At 48.9% G+C, this 19,363-nt stretch overlaps 1 protein-coding gene across 2 annotated transcripts in view; it reads left to right on the top strand.

Moving 5' to 3' along the window:
- Positions 1-19,363, top strand: part of SYN3 (synapsin III) — a 422,732-nt gene that overhangs the window by 381,901 nt on the left and 21,468 nt on the right. For both annotated transcript variants that reach the window (XM_065938516.1, XM_065938522.1), the window contains one exon: positions 17,640-17,782. In XM_065938516.1, coding sequence (XP_065794588.1) covers positions 17,640-17,782 — 143 coding nt within the window. The remainder of the gene's footprint in view (positions 1-17,639; positions 17,783-19,363) is intronic.

Genomic DNA, 19,363 nt, shown 5'->3' with positions numbered 1-19,363 from the left:
GGTCCCTGAGAATACAGTGGAGATCAAATCAAAATCCCCGCTTTCATGAGAATTTTGATGCTAGAAGGCACTCAATCCATGGTAAACTATTGTCTCATAGACACTCCTCTGTGATCGCTAACTTCTTAAGAAGACTAGGAGATGAGAACTTTCATTTATTTTATCTTAACCCTAGCATAGAACCCACCCTTGGGTTCTTGGGTTCACAAACATAGCCACCCTTCACAGTCCTTTTTTTCTAAATAGAATTTATTTTTTAGAGCATTTTTAGATTCTCAGCCAAATTGAACAGAAGGTAAAGAGATTCCCATATTCCCACTCCCCACTTACCTGCACAGCCTCCCCCATTATCAACATCCCCCACTGCAGTGGTACCTTTTTTTTACAATTGGTGAATTTTATTCAGTGCTGAAAAGAAATGAACTATGAAGTCATGAAAAGAAGTATAAATGCATATTACTAAGAGAAAGAATCCTATCCAAAAAGGTTACACATTGTATGATTCCAAATATATGTAAAAGGGAAAACTGGAGAAAATACAGAGGTCAGTGATTACCAAAGGCTAAAGGGGAGGGCAGAGCAGGCAGAGAACAGAGGAGTGTTCCGGCAGTGAAAGTGTCCTGTATGAGTCTGTGATGGTGGATGTGTGTCATTAGTGAAAGTGAAAGTGCAGTTGCTCAGTCGTGTCTGACACTTTGCAACCCCATGGAGTGTAGTCCATCAGGCTCCTCCATCCATGGGATTTTCCAGGCAATAGTACTGGAGTGGGTTGCCACTTCCTTCTCCAGGGGATCTTCCCAATCCAGGGATCAAACCCAGGTCTCCCGCATTGTAGGCAGACGCTTCTACCGTCTGAGCCACCAGGGATGCCATTATACGTTTGTTAAAACCCCTAGAGTGACGCTAATGTAAACTGTAGACTTTGGGTGATAATGATGTGTTGTTGTAGCTTCACAGTCTTTTGGTTTTGTATTTTAATTATGATTTAGGGATATCCCAAGGCCTATTAATGTACCATTGTCATAGACCAGGGGTTGTCAGAGGGGGCTGCTGGTGATGTATTTATCCACTGTTAACCATTAATATTTTAAGCTGAGTTTTTGTTTTTTTTTTTTTTTTACAAGTTAGGCAGCTCTGGGAAGAAGGCAAATAGATCCAGTAAGCTTGAAATTTCCTGGAGACAGGATGAGAAAAAAAACGCAGACTCTGCCCCCCAGCAGCAAGGGTCCTGTATGGATGCCAGCTCCTGGGATGGGGAGAGCTCACAGATCAGCGGAGGAAAGCCATTCCCACTGCCTGATGGCTATTCTGGGCGTGGGGAGCAGAAGGACACAAAGGGAAAGGAGAAACTGCAAAGAAAGTCGAATCAAAGGATGAGGTGAAGGAAAGGGGACGCTGGGGGTTGAGGGGGCAGCTGCTTCTCAGGCTAAAAATGCCCAATTCTAGGAGAGCCTAGAAAGACCTCCCCAGGTTTCACCCTGCAGTACCGTAAGCCCAAAAGGTGGGGTGGACTATAGTCATGATTTATAACAACCCTACCAGTCACCTATTCTGTTATTTTCCAACATTTTAAAAACAATACACACACATACATACAAACATGCTACCTTTCTGTTTGCTTAAATAAATGTATTTTTAAATGACATTCTATATCCCATCATAGATTATGAGTTTCATGGACCAGACAGTTTTTCCTAACACACACTGAAATAAATAGCTAAATGTTAACAGTTAAATGTTAGCATCACTGACTCAATGAACATGAACTTGAGCAAACTCTGGGAGATAGTGGAGGATAGGGATGGTCCTCAGCATATCCTCCTGACATGCTGCAGTCTATGGAGTCGCAGAGTCAGACACGACTTAGCGACTGAACAATAACATAGGCCATCCCTTTGACTACCAATGCCATGCACACCTCACTGGTAGGGAGGAGTTGGCAGTCTCAGTCCTCGATTTGTGAGCAGCTGTGGGCAAGTCATCTGCCCCTCCCCGTATGTCAGCTGCCTCATCTGCAAAAGGAGAGGGTTGACCAGATGCCCTCTCAGGCCCCTTCACACGTTGAGACCCTGAGCTGCTTGCTGAATAAATGTAGAATTATTAAAGGCAGTATACCCAGGACAGAACTTCTCAGTGCCTTGCCCTCTCTCCTTCCACCGAGGCTTCCCCCCACCACCCTGTTACACCCGCTTCCCTATTTCAAGGCACATCCTCCTGGGAGAGAAGCCTGCACAAATCCAACCCCAACAGGAAAACTAAGTGTTTGAATTAGAAGAAAAACACCTCAGCTTTTCCAAACCTCAGCACAGCACTCTTACTTCTTTAACTTTGGTGAAGTGAGTAATACCCCTTGCCAGGGAGTCACCTCCCAACCCACACAAAAGAAATCTCTCTCTTGTTTTTTCTAAAATGTTTACAGTGGCCTTTAATATCTCAATGCGTCCCAAGGGAGTCAGACAGATAAGGAGTCTAACCATCCCCTGGCAGGCTGTCTGCCCTCAGCATCCTCCTCCACTGTCTGGCCGGAGACAGACAACACCCAAGTCCTTCAGGAAAGTCAGCAGATTTGCAAACCCTCCCTAAAGTGTGGAGAGAGGGGTTTAATACCATGTTTAATGCGCTGCAGAATTGCCCATGAGCAAGATTAGGTATGACACTGATATACCTAACCCTTCTTCAGCATTGCCCCTATTAAAACCACTCTACAGACAACTGGGAGAGAGGTCTCTACACCCAGAAAGTGTAAGCCACCAGGGCCAGAAAAGTAAACGAAGTAGCTTGAATTCTATTTGTATATGTTGACCTTACAAAAGGTCTAGATACCTTGTCCATAAAGGTCCTTTTAGTTCATCACAAGCATTCATAATTTTTATAATGAGGTTACACATGGAAATAGTAACTATTTTTAGACATTGAGTTAAACAAACTATGTCCTTAATTTTTTCTTTTTTACTTTTACCTTTTTTAACGTGGCTACTAGAAAATTTAGAATTTACACATGTGGCTCTCAGAACAGCACTGCCTTCGACAGTCACATCCACTCGCATCCACTCCTGTGGTCTCACCTGATGCAGAGTGACACCCGAGATAACTCAGTATAGTTATAAGACATCTAGGTTCGAATCACAGCTCTGCCACTTAGTAGCCGGGTGACTTTGGCAGATGACTTAGAGCAAGGCCTGGCGCATAGGATAGTGAAAGTGTTAGCCGTCAGTCGCGTCTGACTCTTCGTGACCCCATGGTCTGTAGCCCTCCAGGCTCCCCTGTTCATGGAATTCTCCAGGCAAGACTACTGGAGTGAGCTTCCATGCCCTTCTCCAGGGGATCTTCCCAACCTAGGGATGGAATCCAGATCTCCTGCACTGCAGGCGCATGGAAGGAGCTGGATAAAAGTCATTCCCATAGAGAGGCAGCCATGTGCAGTAGTCATAGCTGGGAGCTCTGAATCCAGACTCCGGGTAGGCATCCTCCTCTGCTCACCAGCTGCGTGACCTGGAAGCTATTCCGCCCTCCCCGGCCTCACTGCAGCACAGCCGGCGTCCCGGTGTAGAAGCTCCCAGCAGTGGCCACCATGCGGTCAGCGCTCGGAACACAGAACCACAGTGGTTCTCTTGCTTGGCTCCCAGGACTCCCATGTCCACCACACACTTTCCCTGCCTTTCTCTTCCTTCTATCTCAGTCAGTTCTGTACCACTTCTGGCCTCGGCTGCAGCAATCACTGCTTAAAGTTCACCAGGCCCCCTGGATGGTCCCTCCTATCCGTTTTCCAACATCTTCTGACCTTGGGTCTTAAAACTCAGAAGTGTTACATCCCTCTTCTGCTTAAAACCCAGCAGTGGCTCCCTGTTATCCATGGATAAAGCCTCCAAGATCCCCCAGAACCTACTAAACCCTCTAGGGTCCTCTCTCCCCTCACACCCAGGGCTCTTCACACCCCCTCCCTCTCCAGTCCCCAAACATGCAGCCAGTTTTACTCTCTTCTGCCTTTCCCTCCCTCTTTTATCCTCCATGATCACCCACACCATGTCAGCCTCATCAACGCTAGATTCAGCTCAAGAGTTCCCTGAACTTCTCCCCGCGCCCTCAGTGGGTGTGACCCGACTATGTGCCTGTACCGTGCCTGTGCAGAATTCTGCTGCTCCACAGGCACCTCTAGTGCACCTTCAGGGGCATGCCTGACTCCCCTTACAGACTGTGAGCATCTTAGAAGTGAGGGCAGTGATGATGAATTGTTGAGGGCATGCTCCGGGCCAGCACTGCCAGAGGACTGGACACAGATTAGCTTCTTCCTCTTACCTAGAAGGCGTCTGAGTCAGGTACTATAACCATGTTACAGCTGAGGGAGCTGGAAGAGAGAGGTTTTTGATCTTTGATATTTGGTGAGCCAGAGTTCAAAGCCAGGAGGTCTGGCTTCAGAGATCTCACCCTTAACCTCAATTTACATTTTTTAAATTCGCATATAATTGACACATAACATTGTGTAAGTTTAAGGTGTACATGTTGACTTGATACATTCATGTATTGCAATATGCTTACCATCATAGCATAGCTAAAACCTTCCTTTGTCCCTTCACATAGTTATCATTTCTTTTTTTGTGGTAAGAAAAAATTTACCACCTGCTCTCTTAGCGACTTTGAAATACATAATACAGTACTGTTGACTATAGTCACTTTACCATGCACCAGATCTCCAGAGTTCAATCATCATCTAGTTGTCTACTTATACACTTCAATAATATCTCCCCAATTTCCCCTCCCCCCAGCCCCTGTAACCACCATTCTATAGTCTCTTTCTCTGAGATTGGTTTTCTTAGATCTACGTATAAATGAGATCATATAATATTTGTCTTTCTCTGCCTGATTTGTCTCATTAACATAATGCTCTCAATGTCCATCCATGTGGTCACAAATGGCAGGGTATCCTTCTTTTGGGGGGCTCAATTATATATATATATATGTATGTATGTATGTATTTATGTATGTATGTATATACATACATATGTCTGTATGTGTATAATATACACACACGTATACCCCCAGATTTTCTTTATCCATTCATAAACTGACAGACACCAATTAAGCTGTTTCCATATCTTGGCTGTTGTGGAGAATGCCGCCCTCAATTGACTCTCATCTCCTAAGCTAGCATGGTTAATTTTGAAGCCACGAGTTCAGAGAAAGAAGGCACTTGCTGGAACTGGAGTCGAGGCCTCTTGGCTCTCGGTGGTCTTTTTCTTTGGTTTGGTTGGCCATGTGCCTCTGCCGTGAAAGCCCAGGCTGGTGGCCTGGAAGGGGAGGCGGGACCCTGGGCGACTGGCAGGCAGACATGGCCCGAAGCAGTGAGAGGTCTGCAGAGAGGTTGCAATAAGAAGCCTGGCTGGGGGAGCATCTGCTTTGTTCGCTTGGCTTGGTGTGTTTGCATTACACAGATCTGGAATCTGACCCTGCCCAGGAGGCTCAGAGGCTCCCTTTATTCTCCTGTTGGGCCGAGAAGAGACTGGGGTGGAGCAGCTTAGCCCAGAAGTGCTGACAGGGAGGCAAAGCCGGTCAAGTCCAGGGTCGAGACACTCCCCGTGAAAGCCCAGACAAAGGGGAGTGCTAGACAGGGACCTGGGGGAGACGGGCTCGCTGTCAGGCCCTGTCGCGGAGAGGGGTGATCATGTCACGGTGAGTCAGACCTCTCCAAGCCAACCAACACAGTGCCTTGCCTGGAGGTCACATTCTCAGAGGAGGCTTACTACGGATGGCTTCAGGCAAGGAAAAGGCAGATGTTAATGAGCCCTGCAAGGAGCCTGCTGCCCTCTCTTCAGCCCACAAAGATCTCACAAGGAAGGGGGGAAAGGGCAGGAGAGAGGTTCCAGTTGGGTCAAGGGAAGATTCTGGCAACTTTGATAAAACAACTAGTAAGGTGCTATTTTGCTATTCATTGTGGAAGGTCTCCTATAAGGAACCACTGAATGAATGCCTTTTCAAATTAAGTGTTAAGGGACAAAAAAGTTGACTCTTCAACACAACTGGGACACTGTCAGATAATAGCACCCCTGGGTCTGAACTGGAAGAAGCATGAAAGGTCCTCAACCAGCCTCATGCCTGACTTTACTGCTAAAACACCCTTTTCCAACCAGTCAGCCATGTTGCAGGCTCCGTGGGAGGGGTTGTGGTATAGTAAGAGTAAGGTGTTTGAAAAATCAAATGCATTTGTACGAATAAAGATATTAAAGAACATGGCTTAGTTGTGCAGGCAAATGGGTTTCCAGAATTAGACAGGCTTGCCCATCAAATGTACACATTGTTGGGCTGCCTCAGACTTCCCTGTGTTGGGCCTGGCTCAGAAACCTTACAATCTGAGAAGCAGAGCGGACTAGTGCTGTTTGTGGGCAGATGGCTCCCAGAGACAAAGGAGAGGAGAATGGGCGGGTCTTCTCCATTTGCACGTTTCTCCTTCAGACCCTCTGCTCTGAATCTGTCACTTCTGAGGAGGAAGAGTGAGTGGTGGGGGGAGTGCAGATGGGTCAGCAATGTCGCTCCCTCCACGTAGAAAGAAACTGCAGGAGTTTGGAAATAGGAGACTCCCCTAATAGCTTTCCTCCAACCTAAAGGTACCCTGCTGCTGAAGACAAGGACAGAGACCCCCAGGGAGGGAGGGAAAATGTCTGTCTCCAACAAGAGCCTCAGCGAGAACACCTTCCTGCAGACAGCCTCATGGACCGCAGAGCAGGCTTAGACAGCCAGTAGCCAGTAAATGCGTCGACCCTGCAAGAAACGGAAAATTCCACCTCAAACTGGCTCACACACTCTGAAAGCCCAAGGATTAGTGTTTCAGTGTCACTGAGGTCCTGGGCGCATTCTGTCTCTGCCGGCTGGCCCCAGTCCCAGCTTCACTCTTGGGCAGCTTCCTCGGTCTTACCCCTGCTGCTAGCGGCATTCTGGAATGTTCTCTTCCGTCTCATTGAGCTGATCTATTCAGGAGTCCAGCCCTGGGCCATTGAGAGAAGAGTGCCGTGTTCTCGTTAACTGAATATAGTCTGGATTCACCTCTTGCGTGGGGAATAACTTCAGTTCCCCCTGAAGCCCATGGTCAGGTGGAGGTAGGAGGTCAGGTGGAGGTCAGGAGGGTAGATGCCTAAATAAAACTGGAGTTCTGTTAGGATGGAGGAAGTGGGGAATAAGTTTTAAGTAGACCCTGAGATGGGGACCTGCTTCAAGAGGCACACTGGGGTCTGAGCTTGGAAGCATTGCCTTGGGAAGTGAGGGAAGCAGGATTAGGCGGGGGAGAAGTTGAACTGCAGTGCAGTTACAGTAGGGACATCAGCTGACTCCATAAGGAGTTCCAGGGCTGAGGTGGCCCTTCAGAATCATCCCAAATCATGGCAAGGGGTTGTGCCATTGAACTCCTGCCCCAATCCATCATCAGGTGTGGGCTGCCCTAGGAGTGTGGTGTAGTCTTGGGCAAGGTATCTCCCCTACCTAATATGTCACATATGTATTTGTTTACTAACCCCTCACCCAACCCCATCAGTGTATTCCCTGGTGCCCACAACAACGCCTGGCTTACAGTAGGGGCTCAGTATTTATCAAATGAATGGCTGGATTTGGGAGCCAGACAGACTTTAGCTGGAAACGCAGCACTTCCATATGCGAGCTCTAGGTCCTGCAGCCAGTTAGATAACCTTGCCAGGCCACAGTCTTTTCAGGTGTGAAATGGGGAAGTCACAGTACTTACTATGTAGGATTGTCACAAAGGTCATGTGAATTAACACAGCTGTTACAGTAGCGCATTAAGAGTAGCCGCCGTGGTCCATCGTTATTGTTGTTACAGTCATTATTGTTGTTTATTCACCAGATGAGTCAATCAGTCCCCACCCAGTGGGCCCCTCAGTCCCCAGCCTCTTCTTTCCACCCAGAGGTAGAGGGGTGACTCAGGAGGTGGCAGCCTGCCCAGTGAGTAACTCTGAGCCTCAGCCATGCCAGGGTCCCTGGCACAGGCTACCCTGCCCAAGAGGCCCTGGGCTTGAGTCATCTGGGCCACAACTCCAGCTGGGGGACACCTCGGCTGTGGAGTTTGGCTGGCAGAGTTTGTCCTCCCCGAGACCTTCCAGGAAGAGACTGGGCACCTGCCCCATTGTACTCCCAGGGGCTACCCTGTGCCAGCTCCAGTCTATCTGTCAGGACAGTTTGCAAGGAGCCAAGGGTGGGGGTGGGAAGGAAAAAGATCAAAGGAAACGAGTTGCCTCCATCCTTTGCTTTCAAAGCAGGGCAGTGTCGTGAACAGATCACGGGGTTCTGATCTCAGCGGACCAGTTTCGAGTCTCCATCCCTCCACTTACTGGCTGGGGCACCTTGGACAAGTCCGTTGCTTCTCTGAGTCTCACTGGTGAACTGGGAGGTTACAGGGAGGCTTGACTGCGTGGTCAGGTTGTCTGCAATCCCACATCATCCGTGAAGTGTTCTCAGATCTGCTCTCTGTCGTCTCTGCGCTTCAGTGACTCTTATAAAAGGGGAGGAGGAATTCTCCGTCTTCACATTTCCCCCACCTCCCACAGGGAAGAGGTAGGGCCAATCTGATACATGCTCCCTTCCTTTATTCATTCAGCAGCTCTCTATTGAGCACCTACAGCATGCCAGGTGTGGTGCTAGCATGGGGTATAGGAATCTCAGGCTAGTGGGAGAGGCAGGTAGGGTATAAATGAGCAAATAAATACCCTTATAAACTTTACTCAGTACAGGCAGAAGAACAACAGGTTGTTAAGAGAGAAAAACATGGTAGAACTGTTGGAGAAACTTCTGAGGTGGTGGCCCGTGAGCACAGACTTGAGGAAAGAAAATGAGCCAGCCTTGCAAGAGCAAGAGTGAAGACACTTCCAGAGAGAAGTGCATATGCAAAAGCCCAAAACCAGGAAAGAGCTGGGGCGGTTGAAGAAGTGCCAGGGGACCAGTGTGTGGGAGCCTTGCGGACACGTGCAGCGAGTCTGAGAGGAGGCGAGGAAAGGGGCTGGGTGCACAGGGGGCCCACCTCCCGATGCCCCTCATCTCAGGGATCAGCCTTGCATGGCCTGTTCCCACTGCCCCAACACAGTTGCCTTGTTATTTTTTTCCAGTTTTATAGTTGTTTACAGAGACACGGCTCATGAGGATACACCATGGCTGGATTCCCCAAGGGCTGTTTGTGAAGAGCAAGTGAGATGCTGTAGATAAACGGTGTAGTGCAGTTCCTGGCACAGTTAGTGCTCAAGGAAAAATAGGTGTCTTGAAAGAATACGTGTAAAAATAATGAGAATATTTATAGCCCCATGCCAACACGGACTTCGAACTGTTTCTCTGAGATTTCAACGAGAAGAGAAGCCTTGGGTTTCAAGTCATCCTCTTCTCCATAATCACAGTGAAGAAAGTCAGAGTAGAATCCATCACCTCATCTGGGAAACCTGCCCCGGCTTCCACCGCAGGGTGCATCAGGGTCCCTGTGTCGCAGCATCTGTCACCCGCTATTGAGTTGTCTGGTTACCGGTCTTTCCCATGGACTGTGAACTCCTCAATGACAGGGACTGTTCCTTGATGCTCCATTTAATATAGTAGTTAAACAACATTTTATTTCTGATAGGTTTAAGGACTCGTCCAAATTGCTTACTCTCATTAACTAGCGCACCTTTAAGCTAAGAGACTGGTCTTGATGAATCAATCTAGAATAGAATTAATGTCATTTAAAAAGCACAGTATCCTTGTAACTTTCCTAAGGTGGGGACTGGTTTAAAGTACAGACCGGTTTATTGGCTATCCCACCCCAGCGGGTTTCTCAAACCCGCGTTTCACAGAAGGAGCAGACAGGCTCTTCTCCAGGGACGTTGCACCAGAGGCTTGCGTTATCCGCTGCTGGGGGAGGGTGCCAGAAGTAATAACATTAGGCCCACAGTTCCCAAACTCTGTGCCCAAGGCCCTAGGGCAGCAGAGTGCATTTTAAATTTTCAGGGGGAAACACAGCAGTTCTCGGCATCAGTCAATCACCATGCAAATTACCAGCCGAGGCGGTTCACAGTTTCAACATTAGATCACAGCGTGTTCCTTTCAGTGACATCACATCTTTGCAACACTGGGATTTTGGTGGTGGTTGTGCTGAAAGGCAAGTACTGTAATGAGAATCGGTATGGGACAGGAAATGGGGTGAAGTGTCTACTCTGACTCGAGGGTCCGGGAATGTGTGCGGTGCTCAGCAAGCACACACGGCTCGTTTGTAAGTGATCGTAGTTACTTATGAAATAAAAACATTATGTACGTTGTTTATTTCAGTGACTAAGCTGGTAGGACATAAATAGTTCGCACTTCTTTTGGCCTTGGAATGCCGTGAAATCATTCTTTAGATGGGCATCATGCATCCAGAAAGTGGGGACTTGTGCATTAGGTTCTTTGTAACTCCCATTTAACTCTTAAGCTTTTGATGCTGAGCTCAGGAATGATTTTGAGCTAAACTCTGTGAGCATGGCTTAATGATGTACACATGGAACCTACCCTTGAGAGTCAAGGAGCTACAAGGCTGGGAAATATTTACTGGGAGGGAAAACAGATATTTAGCTCATCTCTCTCACTCCATCTAACTGGCTTCTTAATGAGCGTAGACCACTTTGGAATGAGCTGGAAGCACGCCTTCCTGTTATAAAAACAGAAAAACAAGCATGCATTTGTGTGCCAGGGTTATGGTTTTATTATCTCAAACTAGGAGTGGCCTGAATATCCAGCTGGCTTGACTAGCTAATTATTGCAGGAAAGAGAGACTACAGAGCAAGTGTTCTGAAGCTACAGTTATTATTTTTGGTAGATCCCCCTGCTTAGCTTTTAGCTTATTCATAAATAAATCAGCCAGTTCAGTAAATTCCCTCATATAGTTAGTTATCTTTGAAAAAAACAAGCTTGCCCCGGTCATCACAGCAGATGGAGGCTGCTCCAAACTGGGCCTTCGACAGAAACCTGATAGAGATGAATTTGGCTGGGGTGAGCTGCTGGTCATACTCGCCTGAAACATTTTCTAGGCTATTGAAATAGGGCGATGGGCTTCAATGGCTCATGTGTTTTTCTATCAATGTTGATTCTGAACCATCTTCTAGGAAGGATCTTGGCCCCATTCCCAGCATTCACCGCTGAGGGCAAGTGGGATTGCCCTTCCTCCAAGCATGAATCCCTCTTGGCCCTCAGCTTCCACGAAAAAACTTCAAGGCTCCGTTTTCTCCTGATACTTGTGAGTCTCTTTTCAACAGGCAGCATCAGCTCCAGGGCCACTGTACCACCTTTCCCTTTGCCTGGATTCTCTTCATCCAGCTGTTCCCATGACTGGCCCCTTCATTCATTCTTTCAGCAAACATTGAGCCATCTGCTGTGTGCCAAACACTATGGTGGGTTTCAAGGTATAAAAAGGAATGATAATAATAGTTAACATTTGTTGAAGGCCTGTAATGAATGAAGAGTTCATCTAAACCATTTACATGTATGGTTTTTTTGATGCTCATTTGATGCTCAGCAGCAATCAAGTCATCCACATTGGATATTAACAAGTTACCCACATTTTGCTAATAAGGAAAGTAAGACACAGAGAAGCTAAGTACCTTCCCCAAGGTCACACAGCTAACAAGTGAGGGAGCTGGGCTTTGAGCTTGCATTCTTCAACATTTTATTGTATTGTCTCCCTAGAAAGACACAGGAGGCTCTGGTTTTATTCAGTATTTTAATGAAGGAGAGAGACAATAATCACATTAGCAAATAAGTCATTTCAGCTAGTCAAAGATGGTAAGAAAAAAAATAGTAATAATTCAGTAGAGACTTCTCAGAGTGGGCAGGAAGGAGTAGCTACTTGATATCAAGTAGCTGGAAAAGCCTCTGAGGAAAACAGCCATGGGAAGGTGCCCAGGAAAATTATTTCAAGCAGAGAGAATAGCAAGTGCAAAAGCAGTGAGGCAGGGACAAGTTGGGCGAGTGCAAAAGAAAGAGATGACCGGGAACCAGATCACAGAAGCTTTTTTACCTGGGCTGCACGCATTTTCCTGGGGAGCTTCCAAAAATACTGATGCCTTGGCCCATGCCCAGAGATTGTGAGGAAATCAGTCTGAGGTTTTGGCTCAGGCAAGAGGAATTCTAAATGAGATGACTGCAGCTGTCCAGGGCAGGACGGTGGTGGCTTGGACCAGGGTTGTGGTGGTAGAAAGTCAGCATCTGTCCTTCAGCCCTGCTCCCTCCACACTGCCCACCTGTGGTCCATGGGAGGCGTTCGCATGCTTAGCCTGGATAAACCAAAGGCAGGATGCTCCCCTGCAGATAGCCTGGGAAGGATTCAGCACCAGAGACATATCAGTCTTGGTGGGTGTCCCACTGAAGCCCCTACTGGACATAGCACAAGGGAGAGTGGTAGACTGACATAACCCTTTCCTAAGAAATCACCATCTCACAATCTCTAATCTCTGACAGCCCAACCTTATTATATCAACGTGGGTGAAACTATCAGTGCTTGGCCATGGTGGTGTCTGTCACAGCTCACTCTGGGAGGTGGCATCTTTGTCTTCTTGCTACAGCACTAGCTGAGACAGTGTTCATCGGGGTTGTCCAAAGAAATGGAAACCATGAGAAGGCTATACATAGATTTATTTTAAGACATTGGTTTATGTGATTAATTTGGTGGTGCTAGTGGTAAAGAATTCACCTGCCAATGCAGGAGACATAAGAGATGCAGGTTCAGTCCCTGGGTTGGGAAGATTCCCTGGAGGAGGGCATGGCAACCCACTCTGGAATTCTTGCCTGGAGAATCCCCTGGACAGAGGAGCCTGGCAGGATACAGCCCATGGGTTCACAAAGAGTTGGACATAACTGAGAGATTTTGCTCGCATGTTGGGATGGGTTAAGAAGAGAGTGACTTGGGCATACCTGGATGGCTGGCTTGCTTCTAGTGGATGAAAACCAGACTCAAGGCAAAGAGCCAAGACTTACCCTGTATGATCAGTCATTGGAACCATTCGAACACTCTTAGTCTAATATACAGTAGGACAAGTTCCCTGAGACGGTATGAGCTTCCTTGCCCAGCAGTGAGCTCCCTGTTATTGCTTGAGGTGTTCAAGCAAATAGCACACAGTCTGCTGAGGCTGTAAGGATGACTTTCCCATCCCAGGCCTGGATGAAGCCCACCGAGGAGATTCGGAATTGTCTCTCAACTCCTCTCTCTCTCTGCACATGTCTGCGAACGTGCAAGCACACACACTCACACACTCACACGAGGGAGGTGAAGCAGTTCAAAAAGCTGGAGAGGAGGAGAGTGTGAGAAACCACACAGGGATCCAGCGAGGAAAACAAGGAGAAGAGATGGGAAGGCAGGGGGAAGGAGACCGCACTGAGATAGGTGGGGAAAGTGGGGAAGGGGAGGAGGAGGGAAAGGAAGGGATGGAGAAAGATGGGAGGAGTGGGAGGTGGGCAGCGGGCAGAGAGGAGACAGGTGATGCTAGACGGAGGAGGGAAAGTATGGGAGAAGGCGGGGGCCAGGAGGAGGGGAGGTGGGGAAGGCGGAGCAAGGAGGACGCAAGAGACGGTGCGGGGCCGTAGAGCGGGTAGGGAGGTGGGTGGGGATGTGAGTCTTCAGAGTCAAGGAATTCGCTGGGCACAGGTCCCCAGAGCAGCACATGGGTCATCTTGAGTCACAGCTCATTTACAGCTTCCTGTTTTCAGCTTGTCTCTGTGGACAGTTGGAGGGATTTCCAGCTAGTAAATACATCGGCATGCCAAGACTCCCTCCCTTGGCTGTGGCCGTTCCATGGATGCCCGTCCCCAGCACCTTCTCATGCCACCTCCCTTTATGCCCTGAGCACCAGCCCAGCAGCTCCTCCAGCATCCCCCAAAAGGCCACCTGCTCCCCTCTGCAAGGCCCCCAACGTCACCAGGGTCTCAAGACTCATGAAGGGAGCCGTAAGCCTCTTCCAAGTACTGCACCCAGGCTCATCGATTGCGCCACAGGCGCTCCACTAGGAAGCTGTAAACCTTTTAAGTGTGGAATCCAGCCCAAGCATTTACAGAAAATTTTACTTTATAAAACAAGTTTCCCTGAAGCACAGTTTCTTTGCCTTTTTCCAAGACCCCATATTTTTCCTTCCATCCCCTTGCACCCTTCCCAGTTACAAGCACATCTTTATCCATCCTTCTTCAACTCAGCCCAGCAGACGTGTCTGGGCCTTCCACAGCATTCCAGACAGCAGGGTTATAACTGGGAACAAGATGCCTTGTCTGCCCTCAGGAAGCTCGTGTCAAATGGGGAGACAGACATGGGTAGAGCCAAGGGTGGAGTCAGGTTTTATGGGGCTCAGACAGCACCCAACTTGAGAATAAAATTACCAGCCCATGTATAAGAAACCTGGGTTACGTGTTTAGTCCTAGAGAGGACAGGATGAGTGCCCCACCCTAACACCCGATGTAGGAGAGAAGGGTTCACAAAGGAAGGTTGAGATGACCATTAATTAATTAAACCACTACATCTATACTTTCTCTCTTTGCTCTCTTTTGTCTATCCTGTGAATAAATGAATGCATACATGATGCATTCTACAGATATTTACTTAAGGATGAAGTTTAGTTTCTGTAACAAAAACCTAAGATGGCTTAAACAAGCGAGGACCTTCCCTCTCACATAACCGGCTCCTTCCATCCTTCCTTCCTGGGGTGTTGCCTTTCAGATACAGAGTCTATGATGGTGCCCCTCCAGCCAGCCAGATGAGGAAAGAAAGAATTGTAAAGCACTCCCCCTTCCCGCCTCACATGCACACTTCCCTTTTAAGGCAGACCTGGAAGTTCAAACCCAACTTTTGCTCAAGTCCCATTGACCAAAATGTGATCACCCAGCCTTGAGTACATGAGCACACACAGGTGCCAGGGAGATGAGGAAGTGCAATGTTTATTCTGGATGGTCATGCACCCCCAGATTAAGGCGTTTCACAGCTATAGAAAAAGAGAATGGATGCTGTGGACAACTAGAAATCTCTTAGACAACCTGTGGTGTATGTTGTGCTTACTAGGAAACTGAGGTGCGGAAGTAGCTCTGGCTCTTTCCAGGCCCATCCACTGACAAAACGGAATTAAACGAGCTATCCCTGCAAGCTCCCAGCCCCATTCTTTAATTTCAGTAACTCTGACGCTCTTTACCAGATCCCAAATGTTGGTCAAGAATGAAATACTGTGACCACCCAACGGGTAGTTGAAGGAAGAGGAAGCAATATAGAGACTGTGAAGAAGTTGCCAGGGGAAAAAAAGGAAGAGAACCAGAAGAGAATAGTGAAGCCAAATTTCAAAAAGTTTAGCCATTTCACATACCATGGAGTGTCAAAGCAGCAAGAGGACCAAAAGAAACTCCGTTGGATTCGCCAATGAGGAGGTCAGAAGTGACCTTTGCCAAATCAGTTTGGGTGGAACGGTGGGGAATGGCACCCAAAGAGAGTTGGTTTGGGAGTGAGTGGGGAGATGAGGATGCTGAGATAGAGTGAGTAGTGGTACCTGAGGTACTGAAAAGCAGGAGCAACTTGAGACTAGTGGATCCATGATCATGTTGATTCAAAAGACAAAGAATCAATGAAGAGCAAGAGCTGAAAAATGCATGGCAGAAATACAGTTTGGCTACTTTAACAAAGACCAAAATAACAGTGGCTTAAAGAAGATTAAGGCTCACTTCGCTCTCATCTAGGAGTCTGAGTGTACACAATCAAGGGCAGACTCGGGACACCATGGTGTGGGAAATCCAGGTTCCTTCCACCTTATTAGTCAGGCATGCTCAACATGCAGCTTCCATCGTGTGGCCCATGAAGGCTGCACCAGCTCCCACCGTCTTGAAAACATCCCAGCCAGGTAGAAGGGAGAGGGAAAGGGAAGTTTTCTTTCAGCTTAAAGTCACCACCCAGAGGTTGCGCACATCACATCTCCTCACATTTTCACTAGCTGGACTTGGACCCTTGGCTGCATTGACCGAGATAAAGGAGACTGAGACAAAGTCATCTTTAGCTGAGAGGCCAAATCCCCAGAGAAAACTTAAGGGTCCTGTTACTGAGGAAGGAGGGAACAGCAAGCAGTCAGAGCCTTAGAGGACCTAGGACAAGGGGTGGTTTCGGCCTTCGGTGGGAGGAGGCTCGCTGTCTCAGAGGCGGGGACCCACGGAGAGCTGAGAGGAGAGGAGGCCTGCCGAGCTGTCTACAGCCTGCTGGGTGGAGAGCAGGCGTGAGCCGTAGGTGCCCCTGAGGTGGTTCGGAGAGCTGTGCTTTTGCAGCCCTGGGTTTCATGCTCGGCTCTCTGCTCAGCTGCTCTCTGGCCTTGGACAAGGAGAGAAATCTCCGTTTCCACCTCTGTTAAATGGTCATGATAACGCCCACACCCTGCCTGCCCCGCAAGCCTGTTTCGAGTCCCAGAAGAGAGCTGCGGAGATGTTCTGTAAGTGTGAGGCCGGGGCAGATGTGGGCGGCGGCGTTCTGGGGGGATGGAGTGGTCTAGGCACTGCTGAGCCTGGAGGACAGGTGGGGAGGGCTAGGAGAGGCTGCGAGGACAGCACCGTCCCGCACACGAGCGCCGCACGCCCATCCCCGCGGATCTGGCCTCTGCCCACTGCTGGCCACGGAACCCCTCTGTTGTCCAAGTGAGGATGACGGGAGGGGGCACGCGGCCATGCACAGGGGCTGGAGCCAGCCTCTGGTGTGTCTCGAGATCGTCCTCCCAGAGCCTTGGCCTCGTCCCCTGCCCTTGGCCTCGGCAGCTCTCCTGGGACCTCTCGCCGACCCCAGGGCACACCCCATGTCCCTGGCCTCAGCCCCAGTAAACAGCATGACTGAGTTTCTCCCCCAGGCCTCTGGCCTAGCAGAGCTAGCTGTGTCCAGAGCGTGCACACTCCCAGCACACTCCGTCCACACACATACATGCCCACACTGCCTGCACACTCAGAAGCACCACACCATGTGCATCACACATGCAAACACCACACACATATGCCACGAACCACACCTTCCACACACACTCTACACGTCCCCCAAGACTTCACACACATAGCCCACGTGCACACACCTGCCCGTGCACACCACACGTGGACACACACTTACACTGGTCTTTGTCTATCCCATATCACACCCCCTACCCGGCTCCCCACACTGCTGCAGGAGCGCTTTTTCTGAATCACAAACGTAGCTGCTTTCTTGTTTAAACTCCTCTCCTTCAATGGCTGTCCAGAACCTTCATGCCTGCATTCCAGCCCCTGCCAAAGCTGTTGAGGCCCACTGTGGTCTATTCCCTGAAGACCCTCTTCAGGTATCTCCGCTCTCCTGCCCCCTCGGCCAGTCTGGACCACTGGCCCATCCCCCTCCCCCAGCTCCTCCTGCCACGTGCTTGTCCATCCTCCGTCCTCTCCAGAGAACATACCTGCTTCATAGTCCGTGTGAGAATCGCATTCCCTCCCCTGACCCCTGTTCAGAGCCCACCCCTCCTATGAAGACTCCCTTGGCCTCCCCAGGTGGAATGCTGCCTTTGGGGAGCAACTTGGCGTCCTGTGTCTGCCTCCCCTGCCAGGCAGGTGCCCTTCTCACAGTCACCATATACGCACGGGGTAGGTGCTCAGTGAACACCAGGTGCGTGGCACTGATCCCCTCATCCTCCCAACAGATCAAAGTAGAAAACCAGCATGACTACCAGGATATCACCAGCATGGTGGCTATGGCCAAAACCTACGCCACCACCGAGGCCTTCATCGACTCCAAGTATGACATCCGCATCCAGAAAATTGGATCCAACTACAAAGCTTACATGTGAGTCCCTGGGCAGGGGCAGGGGCTGGGAGACTGGGATGAAGGGTAGGAGCAGAGTGTGAGAGGAACCGAAACTAAAGATGCGTGGCATGCCCTGTCTTTCTGTCCCATGGCAGAGACCCCATAGGGACGTCTTCTCTTCCCTTTCTGTCTCCTTTACTTCCCTCCATCTCTAGTTAGCACAGAGGCAGGCTACTGTTCCATCATGGCTTATTCCAGGGCAAAAATCTGTCTACCTAAATGAAGGCCGTTTCCCCCAGAGAAATAAAGACTGTTTGCCTCCTTGAGGAGGCATACATGGGAGGGACACCTGGGGACACATCAAGGACGACCTTGAGTGCCTTGCTGAGGATTTTGGATTTTCTTCTCTTCCCTTCTGAGCAGAGAAGTGTCATGACCTGACCTGTAACCATGAAAGGAAGGCTCTGGGGATATGGGCGGCAAAAGGGTTTCTCTGGAACTAATAAGATCAGGTAGGAGATTATACCAGATTTCTTCACCTGCAAGCAGTAAAAACCACATCTGACTAATATGGTGTAATGTTTTAAAGGGAATTTATTAGAAACCATGGATGATCAGAAACTTAAAAAAAATAACTAACCCCAAATTACCAATTTCAGAAATATTAGGATTCAGGGAAGCCCCAGGAATCTGGGTAGCCAGAAGTAATAGACAATCTTCGTGGCACCCCATTAGGAAGGGAATCTACCATAATCATTTTCAGGGCTTAACTCGAGATTACGATTCCATGGAAACAGTGATTAGTCCAACAGTGGTCACATAATTATCAGAAGAAGGCAGACGGTCAGTATAGAGAGACCCACCAAGACAGCATGCAACACAAGCAAGGTCATTGTCCTGTGGAGATAGAGGTTATGTGACTAAAAGAAAAGGGCCGAATGCCAGAAAATTCATCACACATTCAATCCAGGGGTGGTTCAGGCAAATAATGACTCATGCTGGAGCTGTGGTTACGAGGATAAGTGGGAGCTCCTGACTGCATGGAGGGCTTGGTCTTTTCTGCTCCAAGGCCTCGCTGTCTTACTTTGGAATAGTGCTGGTTCCACTTGAAATGATGAGACTCCAGAGAGGCAATAAGTGTCTGGTCTCCAAGTCTGGATGGAGGGCTGATTGCATGGTTCCACCTTTGAGGACTGCAATAGATGGTTCTGGACAATTGGAAAATCTCTCTATGTGCTTCTGTGTGGTGGAGCTGTGCTCTAGGTCAGGGTCAGCAAACCACAGCCCACAGGCCAAATCTAGCTTCCACCTGTCTCAGTAAGTAAGGTTGCGTTGATCACAGCTATGCAGCTCCATTTCTGTATTATCTAGGGTTACTTTTGCTCTACCTGGATTGCTTAGACTGGAGGCTGGCAATTTTTTTTTCTGGAAGTGGCCAGATGGTCATTTTAGGCTCTGCAGGCCTCACAGTTTGGGTTGCAACCACTCCACTCTGCCACTGCCTGGAAAACTGGAGAACATGCAATCCATTGACCTACAAGGAAATATGCCCAGGAAAGGGATGGAGCCAAGGAATACTTCTGGCCTGTCTTGCCAACCATTTTCCCACCCAGGAGCCAG

Source organism: Muntiacus reevesi, chromosome 1 (genome assembly GCF_963930625.1).
Source record: "Muntiacus reevesi chromosome 1, mMunRee1.1, whole genome shotgun sequence".
NCBI lineage: Eukaryota > Metazoa > Chordata > Mammalia > Artiodactyla > Cervidae > Muntiacus > Muntiacus reevesi.
This window is presented reverse-complemented; position numbering and strand designations above follow the sequence as displayed.